This window comes from Narcine bancroftii, chromosome 2 (assembly GCF_036971445.1).
Source record: "Narcine bancroftii isolate sNarBan1 chromosome 2, sNarBan1.hap1, whole genome shotgun sequence".
Lineage (NCBI taxonomy): Eukaryota > Metazoa > Chordata > Chondrichthyes > Torpediniformes > Narcinidae > Narcine > Narcine bancroftii.
The window spans coordinates 204,499,365-204,526,376 of NC_091470.1; the positions used below are offsets into that span (position 1 = coordinate 204,499,365).

Genomic DNA, 27,012 nt, shown 5'->3' on the forward strand with positions numbered 1-27,012 from the left:
ACAGTACCGTGCCCTGGTGTTACACAGTGCAGACCCGTCCCCACCAGTACCGTACCGTGGTGTTACACAGTGCAGATCCATCCCCACCACTACTGTACCCCGGTTTTACAAAGTGACAGACCATCTCCACCAGTACCATACCCCGGTGTTACACAGTGCAGACCCATCCCCACCAGAACCGTACCGTGGTGTTACACAGTGCAGATCCATCCCCACCAGTACTGTACCCCGGTTTTACAAAGTGACAGACCATCTCCACCAGTACCATACCCCGGTGTTACACAGTGCAGACCCATCCCCACCAGAACCGTATCGTGGTGTTACACAGTGTAGACCCATCCCCACCAGAACGGTATCCCGGTGTTACACATTGACAGACCATCTCCACCAGTACCGTACCCTGGTATTACACAGTTTCAGACCCATCTCCACCAGTACCGTACCCTGGTATTACACAGTGACAGACCCATCCCCACCAGTACTGTACCCCATACCCACCAGTACTGTATTCCGGTGTTACACAGTGACAGGCTCGTCTTCAACAGTACCGTGACCTGGTAATACACATTGCAGACCCGTCCCCACCAGTACCGAAGCCTGGTGTTACCCAGTGACAGATCCGTCTCCACAAGTACCGTACCTTGATGTTACACAGTGCAGACCCATCCCCACAAGTACCATAACCCAGTGTTACACACTGCAGACCCATCCGCACCTGTACTGTACCTCTGTGTTAAACCGTGCAGACCCAAACCCACCAGTACCGTACCCTGGTGCAACACAGTGACAGACCTTTCCCCACCAGTACTGTACCCAATCCCCACCAGTACTGTATTCCGGTGTTACAAAGTGACAGACGCATCTTCAACAGTACCGTGCCCTGGTGTCACACAGTGCAGACCCGTCCCAACCAGTACTGTACCCCTGTATTACACAGTGCAGACCCAACTCCACCAGTACCGTACCCTGGTACAACACAGTGACAGACCCGAACCTACCAGAACCATACCCTGTTGTTGCACAGTGACAGACCCATCCCCACCAGTACAGTACCCTGGTTTTGCACAGTACAGACCTGTCCCCACCATTACCGGACCCTGATGTTACACAGTGCAAACACGTCCCCACCAGTACCGTACCCCGGTGGTACACAGTGACAGATCCATCCCCAACAATACCGTTCCCCCGGTGTTACACAGTGCAGGCACGTCCCCACCAGTACCGTATCCTGGTGTTACACAGTGCAGACCCAATGCACCAGTACCGTACCCCGGTGTTACATAATACAGATCCGTGCCAAGCAGTACCATACCCCGGTGTTACACAGTGCAGGCCCATCCCCACCAGTACTATACCCCGGTGTTACACACTGACACCCCTTTCTCTCTTTAAAATGTGTGTATTATATATATATGAATGGGGATTTTAACTCGGGGAAGAGAAACGTTTCATGATAAATTAATCTCGTGCTGAAGTAAAATTCTAACGGGGTCTCCCAGTCCCCCTGGTTGCATAGCCTGTTGGACCATGGAAATCACCAGGCTGCGTAGACAGGGAATAATACAGGGCAAAACAAGTAGGAGGAATAAAATACCTCCGATGACCCACAATTGGTTACATTAAAAGTTCCTGCAATTCTAGTTGCAAGATCAACAAAAAGGTTATCTCCCCCAACTGCGTGACCGAAACTTTCATGGTTATTTGGATGGACTCGAACTAAGTCCGGCTGTCTTAAAGGGGCAGGCACTTTTGAGTGTGGAGTGGAATTTCTTATTGGAACAGTACGCTGGTGTATGCAAAACCAGAGTCCATCAGGGCATGGTGGGCCTGAGTCACCCTTCCAACCGTTAAGAGGGAAAGGAGTGGTATTAGGAATCTGTATATAATGACCCATATTATTTCCTTCTTTTTCCACACAAGGGGTATATGGATGTTGGGTGGTATTTTCTGCCCAGCATTTCTCAGGAACTGAGGTATGGGAAATAAAATTACCCTCCTTTCTTCCCCAAAAGTGGTCCTGAAACAGGACCACTGTGTCTCTGCATTTCTTACATTTCACACCTGATAAAGACATAGGCAAACTAAGAAAAATCAAAGAACATAACAATAACATTGTGAATCAAATCTTTCTGCGAAATCGCAAGGTAAGAGGTTTTTTTCCAGGAACACAAGTCCAATCTGAGTTCGTATCAGGGTCCTGAGGCGCCTCTACAAGTCCCTTAAATCTGGATGCGTGCGTCCACGCCTTCTCTCTTGTTCGTGCTGCAGCCTCTGTAGTTAAGAGAACTTGGTATGGACCTTCCCACTGGGGCTGGAGTTTTTCAGTTTTCCAGGTCTTGATGAGAATCCAGTCTCCTGGTTCCACTTTGTGTAAAGAAAAGTCTAAAGGCGGTGTTTGTGCCAATAGTCCTCTCTTTTGTAAATCTGCAAGAGAGCGTGACAGTGCCTGTAAATAGTTCCTAACAAATATATCCCCTTCCCCCAAGGTGGGACACCCCTCAACTGTACTCCAGAAGGGAAGCCCAAACATCATTTCATAAGGGGACAACCCTACATCTTTTCGTGGGGCAGTACGAATTCTCAATAAAGCCAGGGGCAGACACTTTATCCAAGGCATTTTAGTTTCCACCATTAATTTTGTCAATTGCATTTTTAGGGTTCCATTCATACGTTCAACCCTCCCTGAGCTTTGTGGATGCCAAGGGGTATGCAATTTCCAAGAGACCTGTAATGCATTACAAATCAATTGCTGGATTTTTGAACAAAAATGTGGACCCCTGTCTGAGTCTATAGAATCCATTATACCATATCTGGGGATTATCTGTTCTAGGAGGAGGCGAGCTACTGTAGAGGCTGTAGCATTTACTGTTGGGAAGGCTTCCACCCATCGGGTAAAGTGATCTATTACCACCAACAGATACTTCCATCTTTGGACTTGAGGTAACTCTGTGAAGTCGATCTGGATACTTTGAAAAGGGCGTATGGCTAATGGTTGACCTCCCATGGTCCCTGTCCTCATTATCTTCTTATTAATTTTTGTGCATAGGTGACAGTTCTGCACCTCCTGTTGGGCCAAGGTGTAGATTCCCTTACACACATATTCTCGAAGCACTGTGTCACATAAGGCTTGGGTGCATTACAAATCAATTAAAATATTGCGAGTTATTTCTTTATTTAGAACCATTCTTCCATCTGGTGTCTTCCATGTTCCATCAGGCAGCTGGCTTGCGCCCAGCTGAGCCATGTCCTTTTCTTCCTTAGCAGTGAAAATGGGAGCCTTCTTTATGCCTTGTCTTATTGGGATTAAGGTCAGCAAACGGACTTCTTGTTGCATGGTTGCCCTTTTGGCTTCTTCATCAGCCAGTCTGTTTCCAATTGCTGTCGGGGTATCTCCCCTCTGATGGCTTGGTATGTAGACCACTGCTATTTCCTGGGGTAATGTCAAGGCTTCTAAAGTCAGAGTAATCATCTGTTCGTGTGCCAATTCCTTTCCTCTTGATGTAATTAGACCACGCTCCTTCCAGATCTTACCAAAGGTATGCACTACCCCGTATGCGTATTTGGAATCAGTGTAAATCGTTCCAGTTTTCACTGCCAGTATTCTGAGGGCTCTCTGCAAGGCATATAGTTCACAGGATTGTGCTGACCAGCTTCCGGGTAGTCTCGTAGATTCTAATACTTTCCAAGTATTTCCTTCTATTATAGCATACCCACTTCTTCTCATTCCGTCAACACATCTGGCGGAGCCGTCAATGTAGAATTCATATCCTTCTCCCAGCGGAGTATCGCAAAGGTCTTCTCGGGTCTTGGTCTGAAGATCTGTCAACTCGACACAGTCGTGCTCCACCTCTCTCTCTGTTTCACTGCCGTATAAAAACTGAGCTGGGTTGCAGCTATTAATCTTTGCAAACTGTAGATCTTCTCCGACCATTAAAATGGTTTCATACTTTAATATGCGAGAATCAGTCAGCCATCGATGGGCAGTTTGTGTTAATAAAACACTCACAGAATGGGAGGTGTACACAGTCATCTTTCCACCAAAAGTAAGTTTACGTGGTTCCTCTACCAACAGAGCAGCAGCCGCTACTCCCTGGATACACGTCGGCCATCCGCGAGACACTGGGTCCATCATTTTGGAAAGGAAAGCCACTGGGTGTCGCTGACCACCTTTTTCCTATGTTAAAACTCCCACAGCTGTTCCTTGGTTATGAGTGACAAATAGCTGGAAGGGCTGTTTTAAAGAGGGCAGAGTGAGTACTGGGGCTCGTGTCAGGCGATGCTTCAAGTCCTCAAACCATCCCTCCTCCTCCTGGGTCCATTTCAATGGATATTCATTTTCATTTGTCAGCTTTTCATACATAAACTTCACCAACGCTGAGTAGTCCTCTATCCATAACCTACAGTAACCTAAGAGTTCCAGGAATTGTCTTATTTCCTTCTTATTACGGGGTAACGGCATTCTAGTGATTCCCGCAATCCGTTCAGGGGTAATCCGTTTCTGTCCTTTACTTATCTGGTGTCCCAGATATACCACAGTTCTCTCAACGAACTGTAACTTGTTCCTGGACACCCGTAGACCCTTTTTCGCCAGATAATTCAAGAGTCTAATTGTATCTCCCCTCATTTCTTGTTCCTTGGGTCCTGATAATAGTAAATCGTCCACATACTGCATTAGTTGGGAATCATCAGATTGTGGATAGTCCGCCAGGATTTGTTATAGCATTTGTCCAAACAGGTTCGGAGATTCAGTGAACCCTTGGGGCAATACAGTCCACCGAAGCTGTCTCCGTCTACCTGTCCATGGATTTTCCCATTCAAACGCGAACATATCTCTACTTTCCTCTTCTAATGGACACGTCCAGAAGGCATCCTTCAAGCCGATAACACTAAACCACTCATGGTCTGGGGGAATCCGACTCATAATAGTATAGGGATTAGGCACCACTGGGTGGCGGGTCTGAACAATAGCATTCAAACTTCTTAGATCCTGAACTAGGCGATAGGATCCATCTGACTTTTTCACTGGGAGTATAGGGGTGTTATAAGGTGACATACATTCTTCTAATAGTCCGTCTCGTAATAGAGTCTCAATTACCGGCTGTAGCCCTTTTCTCCCTTCCAAAGAAATAGGATACTGACGTTTCCTTACCGGCTGATGACCTGGTATTAATGTGACATGTAAAGGTGGGATGTCCAGACCTCCTCGATTTCCCTCCTTATACCAGACTCTCTCGTCAATCTGCCGTTCATCCTCTTCCTTTAAAGCACAGAGGTGGACTCGCACTTCTCCATCCACAGGGAGAGCACCCAAACCTAGGAGAGCCTGTAAGTCCCTTCCTAGGAGGTTAAATCCAGCCGACGGTAACAACAAGAGGTCTTGTACCCCTTCTCTTTCTTCCAGTTTCACTGTTACTTGGGGAATTATTGATACCACTCTGGGAGCCCCTTCTATCCCAGAAATTGTCAAATTACTTTTTACAGGTTCAGTTCCGATTGGCACAGTTATTACACTACTTCGTTCCGCTCCTGTGTCCACCATAAACACCACCTCTTCTCCCTTGGGACCAATTTTTAGTTTTACCAGGGGTTCCCTCTTATACTTGGTCCCTAACATTTGGAACCCCTGACCCCCCTAATCTTCTTCCATAAGTTCGAGGGCATGCAATTTCCTCTTGTATCAGGGGAATTCCCTCTTAAAGTGTCCTTCCTCAATGCAGTAATAGCACTTAACGAACCTCCGGGGTCTTCCCTCTCTTGGATATCTTGGATTGTTTAGAGGAAGGTTTTGTTTTCTTTCCCCTCTGGATTCGGCATTCATCTGTCGGATAGTCTGTACCATAACCTTTGTCGCCCTCTTTTGATCTTCTTCTTCTCTCTGCACATATACTTTTTGCGCCTTTTTTAACAGGTCACTTAGGGGTTTTTCGCTCCAGTCCTCCTCCTTTTCTAGTTTCTTTCTAATGTCCTGCCATGATTTGGAAACAAATTCAATTCGAATAAGCTGTTCACCCATTGGTGTACTAGGATCCACGCCCGTATACTTTTGGACATTCTTTCTCACCCTCTCCAAAAAATCAGTAGGGGACTCGTCTTTCCCCTGGTGGTTCCCAAATGCCTTGGTGAAATTGTGACCCTTTGGCACAGCCTCCCGTATCCCTTTAATTGTCCACTCTCTATATTGTCTCATACTTGCCAATCCCTCGGGTGTTCGTTTGTCCCACCTGGGTTCATTTAAGGGATATTTTTGTTCATGGGGTCTGGGGTCCCCAGGTTGTTCATATTCCCACATGAGGAGGGCAGCCCGTCGAATCATCTGCCTCTCCTGGGGTGAGAATAATGTTCCCATTATTGCCTGCATCTCTTCCCACGTATATGTGTTTGGTCCCAGGAATTGGTCGAGCTGTTCGGCCAGTCCTATAGGATCTTCCAATAACTTTTTCATTTCTTTCTTAAATCCCCGCACCTCTGTACTAGTTAGGGGAACATTCACATATCCCGTTCCCCCTCCCGGTCCTCCCATAGGAACTTCCCTCAGGGGATGTAGGCTTATTGAAAACTTTGATGGGCCTGGACCAGTCTGGGATCTTGTCCAGGGTCGGTTTACCGGTGGAAGTTTAGGGTCCGACTCCCTTAATTCATTCTTTTTTTCCCGGCCCCTTTCGGGGCAATCAGATTCATCACCTTTCCCCTCCAGCAGCGAGCTTCCCTCAGGCGCTGTGGGCACCGGGGGAACATAAGGAGGGGGGAGGTTGTCCAAAGGTTCCCACTTCTTTTCTCCCGCTACCCTCAATTTAAAACATTTTGTTAAGGATCCTGGCCAGGGAACCCAACAAAATGCATATGCTGACTCTTCTTGATTCACCTTTGGTCTCGAATTTACATATATGTTTAATGCTTGTCTAACCCAATCCTCATCAGATCCAAATTTCGGCCACCAGACCGAGGAACCTTTAATAGGTTGTTTCGACCAAAGGAGACAATATTGAACCATCTTTTTCTTGTTTTTGTCTCGATATCTTTTACTATCCCAATTTTCAAACATTCTCCCCAAAGGGCTGTCAAGGGGAACTCCCAGGAATTGTCCTGAATTTTCAGACGAGCCCTTAGATTTTGATCCTCCCATTATCCCACCTAGATCCGTTTATTGTTGCTGAGGACCCTCTCGTTCTGGACCCTACTCCCTTCTTCTCAGACGCCTCGTCGGAGGTACTGTCCCTCCTTCGGTTACCGCTGAGGTTTCCCTGGGGTTGACCCCTCTCTTCTCGGCACTTCGTCGGAGGTGCTGTCCCTCCTTCGGTTACCGCCGAGGTTTCCCTGGGGTCTATCCTAGAGTCCCACGACAGGGTCCTCACGCCACGACAAAAGCTCTATACCTGATCTATTACGTTATGTTTTTTTTTATCCAAACAGGTGTATCCCGTTACACCTGTTACCCAATCCCCACACCACAATCGTAAGTCGTCACTTACCGGTGTCTTCCCGGGGATTGAACCGTCACCCTTCTCCTCTCCGTCTTGTCGTGTCACCTTGTCCGGATACCACTCGCTCAAGCCGCCCGAAGCGACGAGCAAGGGACTAGGAGCCGCTGAACTCAGCGGGGTGCACCGCCTCCGATGTCCCTCTTCTCGCCTCCCCTCACGGCCGGAGTGTAGATCCCGGACGAGCCCCCATTTGTCAGAGATAAAACATCTCACACATGTGTCTCTTTAAAACTGATGACACGACAAGCTTTATTTACAAGTCTGCAGAGTTGGACTCAACTGGCTTCTCACCAGTTAAGCCCCGATACATACAGTGCATTGATTTTTATACCCTTGTTGTTTGCCCTTCCCCTACTTATTAATACTGTTTTAATTGGTTAGTATTGCAAAAGCATTCTAAGTACAACTGCATTTTTAATTATCACGTTCGTTACGTACGCTGCGAACTCTACATACACTAAATTCTGTTTCTCACCCTTCTTATCAATCTTTTGTCTCCTGCATGTCTCTCACTATGACCATGAAAAGATATGTTTAAAAAAAAACATATCCAGCTGAACCTTTTGTCCTTGGCTGCTAGTAAGCTCCCTGTCCGTTCTGGCTTCCCTTTTTATGATTAATCATCACATTTTAACTTAAGCCATTTTAACCTAAATTCTCTATATATAACACATACCATCCCACCAGTACCGTACCCCGGTGTTACACAGTGCAGACCCGTCTCCACCAGTACTGTACTTCGGTGTTACACAGTGCAAACCCGTCCCCACCAGTACTGTACCCTGGTGTTACACAGTGCAGACCCATCCCCACCAGTACCGTAACCCGATGTTACATAGTGCAGACCAGTTCCCACCAGTACCGTACCCTGGTGTCACACAGTGCAGACCCGTCCCAACCAGTACTGTACCCCAGTGACACACAATCTAGACCCATCCGCACCAGTACTGTACCCCTGTGTTACACAGTGCAGACACAACCCCACCAGTACCGTACCCTGGTACAACTCAGTGACAGACCCGACCCTACCAGTACCATACCCTGTTGTGGCACAGTGACAGACCCATCCCCACCTGTACAGTACCCCGGTGTTACATAGTCCAGACCCGTCCCCACCAGTACCGTACCCCGGTGTTACACAGTGACAGACGCGTCTTCAACAGTACCGTGCCCTGGTAATACACAGTGCAGACCCGTCCCCACCAGTACCGAAGCCCGGTGTTGAACCGTGCAGACCCAAACCCACCAGTACTGTACCCTGGTGCAACACAGTGACAGACCCGACCCCACCAGTACCATACACCGGGGTTACACATTGCAGACCCATCCCCACCAGAACTGTACAGCGGTGTAACACAGTGCAGGGTCATCCCCACCAGTACTGTCCCCTGTATTAACAGTGACCGACCATACCCACCAGTACCGTACCCCGGTGGTACACAGTGCAGACCCATCTCCACCAGTACTGTACCTCGGTGTTACACAGTCCAAACCCGTCCCCACCAGTACTGTACCCTGGTGTTACACAGTGCAGACCCGTCCCCACCAGTGCCGTATCCCGGTGTTACACAGTGCAGACGCGTCCCCATCAGTACCGTATCCCGGTGAAACACAGTGCAGACCCGTCCCCAGCAGCATCGTACCCTGGTGTAACACAGTGCAGACCCATCCCAACCAGTACCGTACCCCTGTGTTACACAGTGCAGACCCATCCCCAGCAGTACCGTACCCTGGTGTTACACAGTGCAGAACCATCCCCACCAGTATTGTACCCTTGTGTTAAACCGTGCAGACCCAAACCCACCAGTACCGTACCCTGGTGCAACACAGTGACAGACCCGACCCCACCAGTACCATACACCGGTGTTACATATTGCAGATCCATCCCCACCAGAACCGTACGCTGATGTTACACAGTGCAAACCCGTCCACACCACTTCCGTACCCAGATGTTACACATTGCAGACCCATCCCCACCAGTACTGTACCCTGGTGTTACACAGTGTAGACACGTCCCTACCAGAACCATATCCTGGTGTTACACAGTGCAGACACATCTGCACCAGTACCGTACCCCGGTGTTACACAATGCAGATCCGTCCCAAGAGTACCATACCCCGGTGTTACACAGTGACAGATCCGTCCCAACCAGTACCGTACCCCAGTGTTACACAGTGCAGACACATCCCCACCAGAACGGTATCGCGGTGTTACACAGTGTAGAACCATCCCCACCAGTACGGTATCCCAGTGTTACACAGTGACAGACCCTCTCCACCAGTACCGTACCCTGGTATTACACAGTTTCAGACCAGTCCCCACCAGTACTGTACCCCATCCCCACCAGTACTGTATTCCGGTGTTACACAGTGACAGACGCGTCTTCAACAGTACCGTGCCCTGGTGTTACATAGTGCAGACCTGTCCCCACCAGTACCGAACCCGGTGTTACCCAGTGACAGATCTGTCTCCACAAGTACCGTACCTTGATGTTACACAGTGCAGAACCATCCCCACCAGTACCGTACCCAGATGTTACACAGTGCAGACCTGCCCCCACCAGTACTGTACCCCGGTGTTACACGGTGACAGATCTGTCCCCACCAGTATCTTACCCCGGTGTTACACAAGGCAGACTCGTCCCCACCAGTACCGTACCCCGGTGTTACACAGTGACAGACCCATCTCCACCAGTACCGTACACTGGTGTTGCACAGTACAGACCCATCCCCACCAGTACCGTACCCTGATGTTACAAAGTGCAAACCCGTCCCCACCAGTATCGTACCCAGATGTTACACAGTGCAGACACGTCCCTACCAGTACCGTATCCTGGTGTTATACAGTGCAGACCCATCCCAACCAGTACTGTACCCCAGTGTCACACAATCTAGACTCATCCCCACAAGCACTGTACCCCTGTGTTACACAGTGCAGACCCAACCCCACCAGTACCGTACCCTGGTACAACACAATGACAGACCCGAACCTACCAGTACCGTACCCCAGTTTTACACAGTGCAGACCCATCCCCACCAGAACCGTATCGCGGTGTTACACAGTGCAGGCCCATCCCCACCAGTACTATACCCCGGTGTTACACACTGACATACCATCCCACCAGTACCGTACCCCGGTGTTACACAGTGCAGATCCATCCCCTCCAGAACCGTATCGCGGTGTTACACAGTGCAGGCCCATCCCCACCAGTACTATACCCCGGTGTTACACACTGACATACCATCCCACCAGTACCGTACCCCGGTGTTACACAGTGCAGACCCGTCTCCACCAGTACTGTACTTCGGTGTTACACAGTGCAAACCCGTCCCCACCAGAACTGTACCGCGGTGTTACACAGTGCAGGCCCATCCCCACCAGTACTGTTCCCCCGTGTTACACAGTGACAGACCATCTCCACCAGTACCATACCCCGGTGTTATACAGTTCAGACCCGTCTCCACCAGTACTGTACCTCAGTGTTACACAGTGCAAACCCGTCCCCACCAGTACTGTATCCTGGTGTTACACAGTTCAGACCCGTCCCCACCGGAACCGTACCCCGACGTTACATAGTGCAGACCCGTTTCCTCCAGTACCATACCCTGGTATTTCAGAGTGCAGACCTGTCCCAACCAGTACTGTACCCCAGCATCACACTGTGCAGACCCATCCCCACCAGAACCGTACCGTGGCGTTACACAGTGCAGACCCATCCCCACCAATACTGTACTTCAGTGTTACACAGTGACAGACCATCCCCACCAGTACCATACCCCGGTGTTACACAGTGCAGACCCATCCCCACCAGAACTGTACCGCGGTGTTACACAGTGCAGGCCCATCCCCACCAGTACTGTTCCCCCGTGTTACACAGTGACAGACCATCTCCACCAGTACCATACCCCGGTGTTATACAGTTCAGACCCGTCTCCACCAGTACTGTACCTCAGTGTTACACAGTGCAAACCCGTCCCCACCAGTACTGTATCCTGGTGTTACACAGTGCAGACCCGTCCCCACCGGAACCGTACCCCGACGTTACATAGTGCAGACCCGTTTCCTCCAGTACCATACCCTGGTATTTCAGAGTGCAGACCTGTCCCAACCAGTACTGTACCCCAGCATCACACTGTGCAGACCCATCCCCACCAGAACCGTACCGTGGCGTTACACAGTGCAGACCCATCCCCACCAATACTGTACTTCAGTGTTACACAGTGACAGACCATCCCCACCAGTACCATACCCCGGTGTTACACAGTGCAGACCCATCCCCACCAGTATCGTACCCCGGCGTTACACAGTGCAGACCCATCCCTATCAGTACTGAACCACCAGTGATGGACCAGTCTCACTATTATCGGGATCAGAATCGTGTCATAGTGTGTTGATGTTCTCCATCAGTAATTATCAGGACAGGTGCAAAATTGCTATAAATTAAAATTTTGTAAATTAAGTTTAAAAAAAGTGCAAAACAGAGAAATATTGAAGTTTTGTCTTTGTTCGTATTTTGCTTGCAATCTTTATTTAAATTCATATCAGAATGCACGTGGGACCTTCATATTTTTTGTAAATAACAGAATAATAACAGGCTGGGGGAGAGAAAATCAAAGTTAATATTTAAAGGCCGTGAGTTTTTATTGCGGCGCAACTGTGGATCTCCGAGAACATAAGAAATCAGAACAGGAATCGGCCATCGGGCCGGTCGAGCCTGTTCTGTAATCTAAGGGGTGTGGGGCTGTGGGGCAAATGGGTCAGCTCATGAATAAATGGCAGGGAAGACTGGATGGGCTGAATAGCCTATTTCTGCTCCAGTGATCTGGACCCAGTATGAACGAGAGAAAGGTAAGGGTTGACAGGCAGATGGATAGGGTGACTATTCGACTGAATGACCTGCAGCGACGATCGCTTTTTTTTCTTCTCTCCCATGGATGCCACTGAGTTCCTTTGGAAGGTGGTGTTTGGCTCCAGATTCCAGCGTCTGCGTCTGTGTCCCCTGCCTTTGTTTAAGAATTGTTCACTCTACCTTTTCTGTGCTGTGTGTTTGTTAGAGCTGAGAAGCCACCTGAAGTTATATTTTCATTGCATCTTTGCTAGTTTTGCAAAAACAAACTTGAACTTGACCACTGAAGATTGGACAGGAGACAAACAGTGCACACAGTGGTTGACTTGGTCTCTTTGTTGCCACACCCTCATGGAACTGACAACCCAAAAAATGTCTTCTATCTGGTAAGTATTTCCAATGCATCAAAGTCAAAGTTTGTCTGACTCCCCTGAGATATTAGGTGACCAATAGTTGGGTGTTGGGGGGTTGCTTTGGTTGGACTGAGGGACAGAGAGAGAGAGAGAGAGAGAGAGAGAGAGAGAGAGAGAGAGAGAGAGAGAGGGATAGGGATAGAATAAGAGATTGAGAGAGAGGGAGGGGAGACGGAGAGTGATTGAGAGAGAGAAGATCAGGAGGGAGAGGGTGAAAGAGATAGAGAAAGATGGGGATAGAGCAAGAGAGATAGAGATAGAATGAGATTGCAAGAGGGAGAAAGAGAAAGAGTGATAGAGTGAGAGGAGCAGGAGAGAGAGGAAGAGAGATAAAGGGAGATGGGAGAAAAATGGGGATAAAGAGTGAGAGAGAGAGTGAAAGAGATAAAGATTGAGACAGGGAGGAGCAGTAGAAAAGTTCTGGGTGATCATTCCGGAGCTGGAGACTATGGTGGGCAAAAGAAGTGGTGGGCGCAGAGGGAGCAGGCGGGACGAAACTTTAAGAGGTGCAGAGAGCTCGGAGGGCAGTGGGGGAAGGAGGAGGTTGTAGGACGAGGGAAGGAGTGAAACCCATGGACCAAACAACTTCAAAGAAACAGGAGTGCAGCCAGATGGCATTAAAACCGAGCAAGGAATGAACTGTTGGTGGAAGTCGGGGTGGTGGGGGGTGCCAGGCAGCAGCCGCAGGTACAGCAGATCATGCAGCATTTCGGGTCGAGATCCTTCATGGAGAAAATGAAAAAGGGAATGTCCCATATATCAAGGGAGAAAGAAGGTTGTGGGTGGGGGGGGGGGGGTGGTGGTGTCAAGAGGTGATAAGGTAGCGGACAGAGGTGTGAGGGTGAGATACAGCGAGAGGAGGGACCATTATGGGGCAGAAGAAAAGTTGGGGAGTAAAAATGCAGAATAAGACTGCAAAGTTAGAAAAATTGCAGAAAATATTAACGTAATTACTGCCTTTGTGGTCGTTCACACTGCGCGCCATTTTAGATTGCAAGTACCTGAGGGCAAGAGTGCGGGAGTGGGGGGGGGGGGGGGGGGGGTGGAGAGTTGGACGTCCAGTTGAGCGGATGACCGTCAATGAATTTTTCCAGTACAATTTACACTGCAGGCTTCCTCCACAAAGTTGTAGGGGTCCTGCAGGATAAATCGACTCCAAATTCCTGCACGTTCCCTTTTCAGACTGCCCGTGCAGTCAAGATTCCTTGATTCTGCCATCCAAATACCATAATTGTGGGGTTGGGGATCTTGCACCAATATCAATCATCAAGTAAGTGGAAAAACACACGGTAAACGCTGGAGGAACTCAGCCGGTCTGGCTGGAGAGAGAGAGAGAGAGAGAGGAGCTGTTTTCAGGTGGAATTGCCGGGAAAATGCCGGCTGCGGGTGTGCGTGAAGCGACGTTCAGGTGGCGGTGCTAAAGGCGCCGTCCTGCCACCTGAAAGGTCCGCAGCGGGGAGAGGCGCCATGGCACAAGCACCGGCTCCCGTCGACTGTGGCCATAGTCCCGCCCGCTTTCAGGTGCCTGGGATGGGAGGCGCTCGGAAGCAGAGAATACACCTACCCGAGGAGGTTTGGCCAAGTAACTCCTCGGGTCAGGGTCAGGTGGCCTCATTTGGGTATTTTAGGCGGCTTGACCACCTGAAAGCGGGAAGAGAGGGAGAAACTCAACATTCCATAACTCAAAGATAAAATAAACAAGTTGATGGCGTATTAAAGTGAGCTCCCTCTTCCTCAACGCGCCAGCGATCTGTGGATTTGAGGAGCGCAGATGTCCCAGTTGAGTCAGTGCGGAGAAGAGGGCGGCGCTAGGACCCAGTACACGCAGACACATGCTCCCTCTCTCGCGCTGTGTTTGTGTGTCTGCGGCTCTTGGCTCCCCTATTTAGAAATGCAAATGTACTCAGAGCAGTTTAAAAAAAAAACACCCACATGCACGGAAACATAGTGTGTACAGATCTGCAAAGAGGAGCAGGACTCGGTCAGAGGCGCTTGCAACCGGCGGCGGCGGCGGCGGCGCGGAGGGGGGTGCGGGGGGGGGGGCGGATTAGCGGCGCCTGGCTGCGATTTGGCAGAGAGAGAATTATTGCAAAGTTTTATTTGCAGGACAGGGAGGTTTGTGCAAAGGAAAGAATCACAGGAGGAGGAGTGTGAAGCCAGAAGGGATTATCGGAGTACCGAGGGAAGGAGGAGGACTGAGGATCTCCATTTCTTTTGGATTCCTTCCCATTTCTTGCAATGGCCAACCCTGCGGAGGATTGCCTCGACTCGGACGTGAAGAAGTGCGGCAACCTCCGCAAGTCCAAGAGCTTACACCGCAGGTACTTCGTGCTGTGGGCGGCCAGCGAGCGCGGGGAAGCCCGGCTCGAGTACTACGACAGCGAGAAGAAGTTCCGGGGCCGGGGAACGGCCCCGCGGCGCGTGCTACCGCTGCAGGGCTGCTTCAGCGTGACGAAGCGCGCTGATGCGCGCAGCAAGTACCTGGTGGCGCTCTACACGCGCGCCGAGTGCCTGGCCGTGGCGGCCGAGAGCGCGCAGGAGCAGGACAGCTGGTACCAGGCGATCGTCGAGCTGCTGGGCCCCGGTACGGCGCGACGCTTCGCCAGTCGGCTCCCCCGCCCCGCCCTCGCACCTTCCCGCCCTCACACATTCCCTTCCCGCCCTCACTCCTTCCCTCCCTCACATCTTCCTGTCCTCCCTCACATCTTCCAGTCCTCCCTCACATCTTCCCTCCCTCCCACACACCTTCCTTCCCTCACACACACTTTCCCATCCTCCCTCACACTTTCCCTCACATCTTCCCATCCTCCCTCACAACTCCCTGCCCTCCCTCACCTCTTCCCTCCCTAACTCACACCTTCCCGCCCTCGCACCTTCCTGCCCTCGCAACTTCCCTCCCTGCCTCATAACTTCCTGCCCTATCACCTTCCTTCTCTCACACCTTCCCACCCTCCCTCTCACCTTCCTGCCCTCACACCTTCCCGCCCTCGCATCTTCCTGCCCTCGCATCTTCCTGCCCTATCACCTTCCTGCCCTCACACCCCACCCTCCCTCTCGCCTTCCCGCCTTCATATCTTCCCACCCTCGCACCTTCCTGCCCTCACACCTTCCCACTCTCCCTCTCGCCTTCCCACCCTCACACCTTCCTGCCCTCTCATCTTCCCGCCCTCACACCTTCACGCCCTCGCACTTCCTGCCCTATCACCTTCCTGCCCTCACACCCCACCCTCCCTCTCGCCTTCCCGCCTTCACACCTTCCCACCCTCGCACCTTCCCAACCTCGCACCTTCCCAACCTCGCACCTTCCCGCCCTCTCACCTTCCCGCCCTCTCACCTTCCCGCCCTCGGACCTTCCTGCCCTATCACCTTCCTGCCCTCACACCTTCCCACTCTCCCTTTCACCTTCCTGCCCTCACACCTTCCTGCCCTCGCACCTTCCCACCCTCGCACCTTCCCACCCTTGCACCTTCCTGTCCTCGCACCTTCCCACCCTCGCACCTTCCTGCTCTTGCACCTTCCCGCCCTTGCACCTTCCTGCCCTCGCACCTTCCCGCCCTCGCACCTTCCCGCCCTTGCATCTTCCTGCCCTATCACCTTCCTGCCCTCACACCCCACCCTCCCTCTCGCCTTCCCGCCTTCATATCTTCCCACCCTCGCACCTTCCTGCCCTCACACCTTCCCACTCTCCCTCTCGCCTTCCCGCCCTCACACCTTCCTGCCCTCTCATCTTCCCGCCCTCACACCTTCACGCCCTCGCACTTCCTGCCCTATCACCTTCCTGCCCTCACACCCCACCCTCCCTCTCGCCTTCCCGCCTTCACACCTTCCCACCCTCGCACCTTCCCAACCTCGCACCTTCCCGCCCTCGCACCTTCCCGCCCTCTCACCTTCCCGCCCTCTCACCTTCCCGCCCTCTCACCTTCCCGCCCTCGGACCTTCCTGCCCTATCACCTTCCTGACCTCACACCTTCACATTCTCCCTTTCACCTTCCCGCCCTCACACCTTCCTGCCCTCGCACCTTCCCACCCTCGCACCTTCCCACCCTTGCACCTTCCTGTCCTCGCACCTTCCCACCCTCGCACCTTCCTGCTCTTGCACCTTCCCGCCCTTGCACCCTGCCCTCGCACCTTCCCGCCCTCGCACCTTCCCGCCCTTGCACCTTCCCGCCCTCGCACCTTCCCTCCCTCGCACCTTCCCGCCCTCAAACCTTCCCGCCCTCGCACCTTCCCGCCCTCGCACCTTCCCGCCCTCGCACCTTCCCACCCTTGCACCTTCCGCCCTCGCACCTTCCCGCCCTCGCACCTTCCCACCCTCGCACCTTCCGCCCTCGCACCTTCCGCCCTCGCACCTTCCGCCCTCGCACCTTCCGCCCTCGCACCTTCCGCCCTCGCACCTTCCCACCCTCGCACCTTCCCGCCCTCGCACCTTCTGCCCTCGCACCTTCTGCCCTCGCACCTTCTGCCCTCGCACCTTCTGCCCTCGCACCTTCTGCCCTCGCACCTTCTGCCCTCGCACCTTCTGCCCTCGCACCTTCTGCCCTCGCACCTTCTGCCCTCGCACCTTCTGCCCTCGCACCTTCTGCCCTCGCACCTTTAGCCCTCGCACCTTTAGCCCTCGCACCTTCTGCCCTCGCACCTTCTGCCCTCGCACCTTCTGCCCTCGCACCTTCTGCCCTCGCACCTTCTGCCCTCGCACCTTCTGCCCTCGCACCTTCTGCCCTCGCACCTTCTGCCCTCGCACCTTCTGCCCTCGCACCTTCTGCCCTCGCACCTTCTGCCCTCGCACCTTCTGCCCTCGCACCTTCTGACCTCGCACCTTCTGCCCTCGCACATTTCTGCCCTCGCACCTTCTGCCCTCGCACATTTCTGCCCTCGCACCTTCCCGCCCTCGCACCTTCCCGCCCTCGCACCTTCCCGCCCTCGCACCTTCCCGCCCTCGCACCTTCCCGCCCTCGCACCTTCCCGCCCTCGCACCTTCCCGCCCTCGCACCTTCCCGCCCTCGCACCTTTCCGCCCTCGCACCTTCCTGCCCTCACACCTTCCCACCCTCCCTCTCGCCTTCCTGACCACACCTTCCTGCCCTCTCATCTTCCTGCCCTCACACCTTCATGCCCTCACACTTCCTGTCCTTGCACTTCCTTCCCTCTCACCTTCCTGCCCTCATACTTTCCCATCCTCACACCTCCTTCACACTTTCCTGCCCTCACACCCCACCACTACCCTCCCACCCTCTCACCTCCTGCCCTCCCACCTTCCTGCCCACCCCACCACTACCCTCCCACCCTCTCACCTCCTGCCCTCCCACCTTCCTGCCCACCCACCTTCCTGCCCTCACACCTTCCCTCCCTCCCTCACAACTTCCTTCCCTCCCTCACACCTTCCCACCCTCCCTCCCACCTTCTTGCCCTCACACCTTCCCTCCCTGCCTCACACCTTCCCGCCCTCTCATTTTCCCACTCTCACACCTTCCCACCCTCCCTCTCACCTTCCTGCCCTCACACCTTAGCTTCCTCCGTCACACCTTCCTTCCCTCTCATTTTCCCATCCTCACACCTTCCCTCCCTCACACCTTCCCTCTCTCTCCACACCTTCTTTCCCTCCCCCTCATATTCCCTCCCTCACACACTTTCTAACCCTCACTGATACCTTCCCCTCTTCATACCTTCCTACCCTCGTGCACTTTTAATCCCACCCTTACATCTTCTCTCCCTCATATACTACCTTTCCTTCTCTCCCTCACACACCTTCCATCCCTCGCACGTATTTCTTTCTCTCCCTCACGCCCTCCCTCCCTCTTGTCGCTTGCCTATCCACATGCCTCCCCCGCTGCTGTAGACTAACCTTCCCCGTGCACTTTCCCCCACTTCCTACGCACTGCCCTCTTCCTTAGTGGCCCCTCTGCCTTGTTCCACTTCCCAACATGCTTCACCCCCCTCCTTCCAATCCTCATACCTCCGCTACCCTTCCCTCACACATCCCCTCTGCACCCTGCCTTGCCCACGTCTGCCATTTCCCTTCATGTCCTCGGTAATCCTTTCTCCTCACTCATTCCACCCTCCCTGTTCTCACGTGCACCCACGTCTCTGTTGTCTGCACGTCTTCTCCTTTCTATCCTGTCCTGATTTTCCTGCTTGACTGATGTTTTGCCAAATCTCTGCACTTGACTTCACTTTAATTTCTGTCCTCCTTTCCCGCATTGCTTGTTGTTCTCTGGTTTGTGTTGTTATTTTACCTGGCTTTTTCCCATTTGGCTTTTTGACCTTCCTCTTTTGTCGGTTCCGGTTAATGTGAGAAACGTAACCGTACTTCATCTTTGAGAAGGACGGTGTTTGATTATGCGATTTTAGGGCAACACGTTAGCCCCTTTTCCACTGGCACCTTGTCCCAGGAATTATCTAGTCAAGGGTCCAGTGGAAAAGGAAAGTAATCAGCACACCAGCTTATGTCAAATCATGTCGGGGATTGACAGCCTCTACCCCTACACATATCCCCGGCGTGCTGATTAAACCAGTGGAGAAAGGACAATTTCCATCCATTCCATTCGAAGGTGACTCTCTGATCCCTGGGGATAGGTTGTGTTCAGCAGAAAAGCAGTCAGTGACCTTTATTTTAAAGGTGGCCTAGTGGAAATGGCACAAACAGCTTCCTATCCTGGGACATTGCACAGCTAATTCACTGGGATGCGGCAGCAACCCAGTAGGGGGGGGGGGTGTGTGTGAGAGACTGTGTGCATGTGTGTGTTTGTCAGTGTGTGTATATGTGAGTGTGTGTGTTTCTCAGTGTATGTGACTGCATGCGTGTGTGTCACTGTGTTTGTGTGTCAGTCTGTGTTACTGCATCTGTGTGTGTGTGTGTGTGTGTGCATGACTGAGGGTGTGTTTTTGTGCACATGCGTATGTACATGTCTGCGTGCGTGTTTGCGCGTGCATGTCTGTGCACATGCATGTGTAGTGCACTGTGCGCATTCTCCCTCTGATCGTGCAGGCCCCATTTCCCCCACCCGGGTCCTTCCTCCCACATTTCAAAGACCTGTGGATTAATGGACAGCTGTGAATTGCCCCTAATTTGTAAGTATCAGAGGGATTGTGTGGAAACGTGGGGACAATGAAATAGGATGAGTGTAAATTGGAGCCTGATGGTCAGAACTCTGGGTGGGCCCTGGGTCTGTTTCCTCGCTGTCTGGTGTATTTATGATTTTGTTGCCCTTTTGAATCTGTGATATAATTTTCACTTCATATACGAAAGTACAATGTACATGCTGGAGCCACAGACGTACATAGGAGACACCAACTCCAAATGAAATTACCGAGACTGAAAGAAAGACCTCATTTGGAGAATTGTGTACAGTTTTGGGCCCCCTATATTAGAAAGGATGTGGTGTTGTTGGAGAGGGTGCAGAGGATGATTCCTGGAATGCAAGGGCTCACATACGAGGAGCGTTTGGCAGCTCTTGGGTTGTATTCATTGGAGTATAGGAGAATGAAAAGGATATAGATAAGGTGGAGAGGGTGCAGAGAAGATTTACAAGGATGTTGCCTGGCTTACAGCATCTGGATTACAGGGAGAGATTAAGGAGACTGGGACTTTATTCATTGGAACGTAGACAGTTGAGAGGGGATTTGATAGAGGTATTTAAAATTATGAAGGGAATAGAATGACTAGATGTGAGTAGACTCTTTTGGAACAAGAGGGCATAAGTTAAGGATAAGGGGGCAAAACTTTAGGAGAAATGTTAGAGGATGCTTCTTCACTCAGAGAGTGGTGGCAGAATGGAATGATCTTCCAGAGGAGATAGTTGCGGCAGGGTCCCTTCTGTCATTTAAGAGAAGGTTGGATGTGTACATGGATGTGAGGGGGTTGGAGGGTTATGGGCGGAGAACGGGAGGGGGGAGCTAGTGGAGTTGTTCAAGTGAACCAGCGTGGACTCAAAGGGCCGATATGGCCTGTTTCCACGCTGAAAACTGTTATATTGTTATATATGTTAATGAGAGGAGATCTCATAGAGGCTTTTCGTATTTTGAAAGGTTTAGATAGGGTGGATGAGGGTAAGATGTTTCCCTTGGTGGGTGAATCGAGGACAAGGGGGTCATAGTCTGAAAATTAGAAGTTATCCGTATAAAACAGAGATTAGGAAGAACTTCTTTAGCCAGAGGGTCGTGGATCTGTGGAACTTGCTGCCGCATACAGCAGTGGAAGCCAGATCACTGGGAGTATTTAAACAAGAAATAGGCAAGTATCTCATTAGTGAGGGTATCAATGGATATGGGGAGAAGGCTGGAAATTTGAACTAGTGTAGATTTACGGAACAGATTCGATGGGCCTAGTGGCCTGCTTCGGTCCCTTTGTCTTGTGATCGCGAAATGTAAAATCAATATTCACAGTTGATAATCAGCATAGTCATAGAGCCTGAATATATGTCATTTGGCCCATCAGACTCATGCTGACCAGTGGGGAGCCATTTATGGTAATTGCATGTTAAAGCAGACTCAGTGATCCACATGCTCGTCATGACCTGTTTTATATTCCGTAAACGACGATGCTTCTGCTGCCTACTCTCGACGTGCATTCCAGAGCAGTCACCAGTGCGGTGAAAAAAGGTCCCCCTTGCACCTTGCCTGGCAGTAATCAGACGAGAAGGAGTGGTGCGGTTAGCTCTAAGCGCTTATGGCACCAACGGCCCGGGTTTGAAATCGGCACTGTCTGCGAGGAGTTTGTATGCTCTCCCCGTGTCTGCGTGGGCTTCCTCCAGGCGCTCCGGATTCCTCCCGCCCTCAAAAACAAATGGGGTACGTCGATTAATTGGGTGGAAGGGCCTGTCACCTTGCCGTATGATTACATTTAGAAATTAAAAAAGAAACTCATTTGAGCAGCGTAGAAACAGATCCTAAGCCATTTGCAAGTGAGCTGTTGCAGGGGCACATGTATTTGTTGCAATAGCTTCAAACTGCGTAACAAATTACGGTAAAACCCTCACTAGATGCCAGATAAGTGAGTTTCCTTGTTGCTTGAGATTCACTCTTACCATGTCTAATCAATACGCCTGCCTTAAGAATGAACAGTTTACAAGATAAAAATGCTATATTTACACTGAATGGCTCGGTTAGTGCGCCGTTCAACGTATGGGTGGCACGGTTAGTATGCCGGTTAGTGCAATGAATACACCAGCAATTAGGACCGGGGTTCAAATCCCACACTGTTGTAAGGTAGTGGTTCTCAACCTTTTTATTTCCACTCACATCCCACTTTAAGTCATCCCGATGTCATAGGTGCTCTGTGATTAGTAAGGATTGCTTAAGGTGGGATGTGGGTGGAAAGAAAGAGTTTGAAAACCACTGTTTTAATCGTACCTATGTGCACGGTTTCAGAATCCGAAGGAAATGGGCCAATGGCAATTTTTCTCAAGCAAAAGATTTCAATAATATTTGGATCTAGACCAGTGATTCTCAATTTCCCTTCCCACCCACAAACCACCTTAAGCAAACCCTTGCTAATTACTTAAAGTGGTTTGTGAATAGAAAGAAAGAGATTGAGAACCACTGCTGTAAGGAGTTTGTACGTAGTCCCCCTGCCTGCGTGGGTTTTCCCCGGGAGCTGTGGTTTCCCACCATTAAAAAAAGTTCCAGTGTCGTAGGTCTATTGGGGTAATTGGACAGCCCGGCTCGTGGGCTGAAAGGGCTTGTTACTGTGCTGTATGTCTGAATTTGTATATTAAAAAATTTGAACAAACTTCACATGAACGTATAAACCTTAAAGCGTTTCACTTAATTTGAAAACGTTCTTTGAAAACATTTAACCTTCGCTGCATCTGCAGGTTCCTCCCCCTCCATGGAGCCGGCTGAAAGACGGACAATAATATGGATTATTAACCACCCCTGTCAGTCCCTCTCCCCTGCTCCATCACAGTAATCTTACAGACAAAGTCTTACTAATATACTTAATAATACACTAATAAGACTCTACTAAGCAGGGATAAGGAGAGACACCCCAAGGGCGAACGGCATCAACCAGCTTTTCATCCTGCGCAACGCCATTGCTGTTTCACATAACTTTATTCAAACAGCTGCTATGAGCAGAGCCCGACCAAGGCCCTCCCTCTGCTGGCTGAATATTTGCTCCCATCTTCACCAAAGGTTTATGTGTTACTTCAGAGAACATTTACTATTACAAATTGAAACTTTTATTGACATTTTTATTCATTTTTACATTTATTGATTTATTTGTTTTCCTCGATTTTTCTTTGTCGGTTGCTGGAGGTAACCATTTGCTTGAATTCTGGATAACAGGGTTTCTACAGTCGATGATCATAAAGATCCCAATAATTTTTCCACCCTAACAGCTTTTGTGCTGGACTGGCAAAATCTCTGGATGGTTGGATGCCACCCTTGTAAATGCTTCAGCAAAATTTGTGCAGGTGTTTCACTGCAGTACGGAATGTTTGCAGCGAACCCTGTGGGTTTGAGGACGTGTGGCAGAGTTTTTAAAGGAATCGGGAAACAAAACATGGTGGGTTTAAAGAGAAGGTGAGCAGGGCGAATCTGAAGACTTCAGGCACTGGAATCTGAAAGGCAAACTCAATCTACAGGAGGAGCTCAAGGCGTTGAGCAGTGTCAGTGAGCTGAAACTTCATCGGGAAGTTGTAGCGCACATGGGAGGTGAACATATGCTATGATGTTTCAGGCCTGAGCCCTTATGACAAAAAGCAGGGGGAGGGGGTATAGTCCAGACCGACAGACAATTGGATGTGGAGAAGAGGCCAGGAGAGAGGAAAGGTGAGAGTTGACGGGGTAGTTTTGGCTCTTAATGCAGAGCTGGGATAGAGAGACAAATTTGTTTTTAACACAGCCGCTCCATTCCTGAAAATTATTCCCATTTTCCCAGAAAGCGTGCTGTGTAAAAAGCTCAGAAGCAGAATGTGGGTGCCTTTCAGTTCTGACTTTTTTCCTCCGAGACCCCTTGTCATTTTCCCGGAATGTCTGCAGTGTAAACTGTACTTCAGGCATTTCCGGAACAACTGGCTATTAATGAACGCGACTTTGATGAAGGTGGCCAGTTGCCGTCGATGCAGTGGCATTGTATGCCCCACATACTTATACATCACAGTCGATGTTGACGCAGCGGCTTTGCTCGTCCCGCCTCTTACATACTGCTATTCCGGAAAAATCATGGTCAGAAATGGAGATTTTAAGTTTTGGTCATTGCAATGTGAATGGCCTATGCCGGGACACCGGAGACTCTTTGTAACGGTAAAATCCCGCGAAGGCTGCGTACAAATCATAAGAGGGAAAAGGGAAATGAGGCAGGAAAGGAGACGTGGAGAAAGATGGGGCCTGGTGTGGGTGGGAGGGGGGCGACTGATGGAAACCGGTGGTCAATATTAATGCCCAGATGAAATATCAGAATTTATTATCTTGACATTCGTTGTTTTGCAGCCACATTCGGAGTGCAAACATATAAACCACCTTATAAAATAAATAAAAAAACGTGCCTGTGGTTCATTGTTCATTTAGGAATCTGGGATGGCAGAGGGGTAAAAGCTGTCCTTGTGCCGTTGAGTGCTCGTCTGTAGGCTATTGCCAATATACTATTGGCAACACGAGCTCCAGATATGAACCTCCGACATGGTCCGGAAACCTTTGGCACCTCCTCGCAACCCGGTTCCGATACCTGGTTACCCCTTCATCCAGTTTGAAGCCAGTCTCCCTCAGTCTGCAGCCCAGCGCGAGTGTCCCATCAGCGGTCTCCAGCAGCCCGCAGCCTCCGTGGGATCCTCGCCTCGAGTCGCCAGCAGCCTGCCGCGTGCGAGGGTCTTTCAGCCGCAGAGCCCCTTCAATGGTCTGCCCTCGCGGTCGCCATCCCTGTGGGTCGTCTCCTCTGCTTCCCCTCAAACAGGAGATGGTCTCCCCATTTTCTGGTGCCCTGTGCCATTTTGATCCACTCCCCTGGAGTCTGCAACCCTTCATGGCTGCAACCATGGTGCTGCCGTCTTGGGCACAGACCTCGTGGTCGCGGGATTTTAAATAAAACTACCGTTGGCTCCTTTAGCGGGCTGTTCAGAGCCTGCGTGGAGCTGACAGTAGTTGGACCCCGTGGGAGCGCTGTATCTCCGCTCCTCGCTCCCCTCGGGCTCCCACCAGTGGCTGCTTCCTGATACTCTCATTTAAGATCTTCACACATTTCAACAAGGTTACCTTTTATTCCTTGAAAGTTTATTGCTCGTTATAACCTCCTCTCACACTGCTGATTCCATGTGGGTTAACCGGCTAATTTAGCGGGCCTTTTCCCGGTTATCGCCTGGTGTGAAACATCACAGCCAGGCAGGGTGAGTTAAATTCATCCAAGTTCTGACTCTTGTTGGGAGAGGGGAACCAGTCTTACCAGGTGCGGTTCGTGATGTTAGCGCTTGCATGTGTGCGGGAAGGAGGTCGGTGTCATGTGCAGAGGGGCAGGGAAGGTCAGCGGACTCTTGGGTTGGGAAATGTGTTTGTGACCCACGGCCTCGGGAATCGGTCTGGTGGGCCTTTGCTGTCCTCCATGTTTAGCAAGTCCATCAATTTTTCTTTTATGATCAGGAGACCGAAATTGTACGCAAGGTACAGTCTCAAGCGGTGCCTCATTTAATCATAACGGGACATCTTTATCCAGAGCTTGGGAGGAGTGGTGGGGGAAGTGGTTGAATTGAAAGGAGCTCTTTTGATGCTGTAAAAAGTTACAATATTTACATATTTACCCACTCTCGGATGCAATAATCCACGTTCATTTCTTTTTTTCTTAATCGCTTGTTTTCTGATTTTATTGGTATTTTTTTAAAGTTGGAGAAATGTCACAAATTGATTGATCAACCTCTTGAGGCTACGTAGTTTGATATTGATCTTGTCTGCACAGTGCAAGCGTGCTATTGACTAGTGCCTGGTTTCTTAGGGATGTTGGTGTCTCCATGCCAACTCATCTGCATTTAGTTTGCAAAATGTAAAAGGTCCTTCATACTAAAAGGTCATCACGTGGGCTGGGAGGAATTGCGTCACAGGTGGTCAGGGTTGTAAAGAGAGCTTTTGGCATCTTGGCCTTCATAAATCAAAGTACTGAGTACAGGTGTTGGGATGTGACGGTAAAGTTGTATAAGACATTGGGGAGGCCAAATTTGGAGGATTGTGTGCAGTTTTGGTCACCGAACTACAGCAAATATATCAATAAGATAGAAAGAGCACAGAGAGGATTTACTAGGATGTTGCCCAGACATCAGGGACTGAGTTTCAGGGAAAGGTTCAACAGGTTAGGACTTTCTTCTCTGGAAGGTCGAGGGGAGATTTGATAGAGGTGTTTAAAATATGAAGAGTCTGGGCAAAGTAAATGTAGGTCGGCGTTTTCCACTGAGGGTCGGTGAGATACAAACCAGAGGACTTGGGTTAAGGGTGAAAGGGGAAAAGTTTAGGGGGAACGAGGGGGGGGCTTCTTCACGCAGAGAGCGGTGGGAGTGGAATGAGCTGCCAGCTGAATGCGGGCTCAATTTTTGACTTTTAAGAAGAATATGGACAGGTTCATGGATGGGAGGGGTATGGAGGGCTGTGGTCAGGTTGCAGGACTAGGAAGAATAATACTTTGCCACAGACTAGAAGGGCTGAAGGGCCTGCTTCTGTGCTGTGTTCTAAGGTTGTGTGAATTGGCATTGTGATACAGTACACTCTGATCTGGGAAGGTGTGACAGGACAGTGTGAAAGGAGTTTTACTCTGTGTGTAACCTGTGCTGTTTCTGCACTGGGAACATGTGACGGGACAACGCAGATTCACGCTGTATCCAACCTATGGTGTCCTTGCCCTGGGAATGTGTGATGGGGCAGTGTAGAGGGAGGAAACAATGAGCTGTCTCAGAGGAAGTTGACAGGTCAGGCAGCATCCTTGGGTAGAAATGGTCAATTGGCGTTTCAGATTGGGACTCTATTCACTTTCGACCGTTGACCAACCATTTCTATTTGGACTGCCCAGGAATCCAAAATCTGCAGTTTTTTTCCACAGCTTCTCATCATTTTGCGTGGTCCTGTTTATAATTGCAGAACATCCCAAAGCACTTTATAAGTGTGCCTTTCATGCGGTAACACCAATGTGGCCAACTCTTTGTGCACAACAGCTCACAGAGCTGGGAGATGAATAGCCAGGCGGGTTGTTTCCCTGATGTAAGAAGTATGAACTTTGAGCAAGAATTACGATTGAACCCCACGTGCCCTGTCCCTATATGGCCATCTGTGGGAGTGAAAGACGAAAGTCTGCAGCGTCCATA

At 50.6% G+C, this 27,012-nt stretch overlaps 1 protein-coding gene and 1 long non-coding RNA gene across 6 annotated transcripts in view; one reads left to right on the forward strand and one right to left on the reverse strand.

Annotated features, from left to right (window-relative positions):
* Positions 1-2,107: 2,107 nt before the first annotated feature.
* Positions 2,108-8,146, reverse strand: LOC138755017 (uncharacterized). Its single transcript, XR_011351990.1, has 2 exons — positions 7,470-8,146; positions 2,108-2,424 (listed from the first exon to the last, which is right to left on the reverse strand). It is a non-coding gene; the product is annotated as an uncharacterized lncRNA (long non-coding RNA).
* Positions 8,147-14,778: 6,632 nt separating this feature from the next.
* Positions 14,779-27,012, forward strand: part of LOC138755018 (insulin receptor substrate 1-B-like) — a 130,926-nt gene continuing 118,692 nt past the window's right edge. For 4 of the 5 annotated variants that reach the window (XM_069920161.1, XM_069920163.1, XM_069920160.1 and 1 more), the window contains exon 1: positions 14,779-15,324. In XM_069920161.1, the coding sequence (XP_069776262.1) occupies positions 14,979-15,324 (346 nt within the window). In that variant the 5' untranslated portion in view covers positions 14,779-14,978. The remainder of the gene's footprint in view (positions 15,325-27,012) is intronic. The other variant, XR_011351991.1, reaches the window with a different exon arrangement.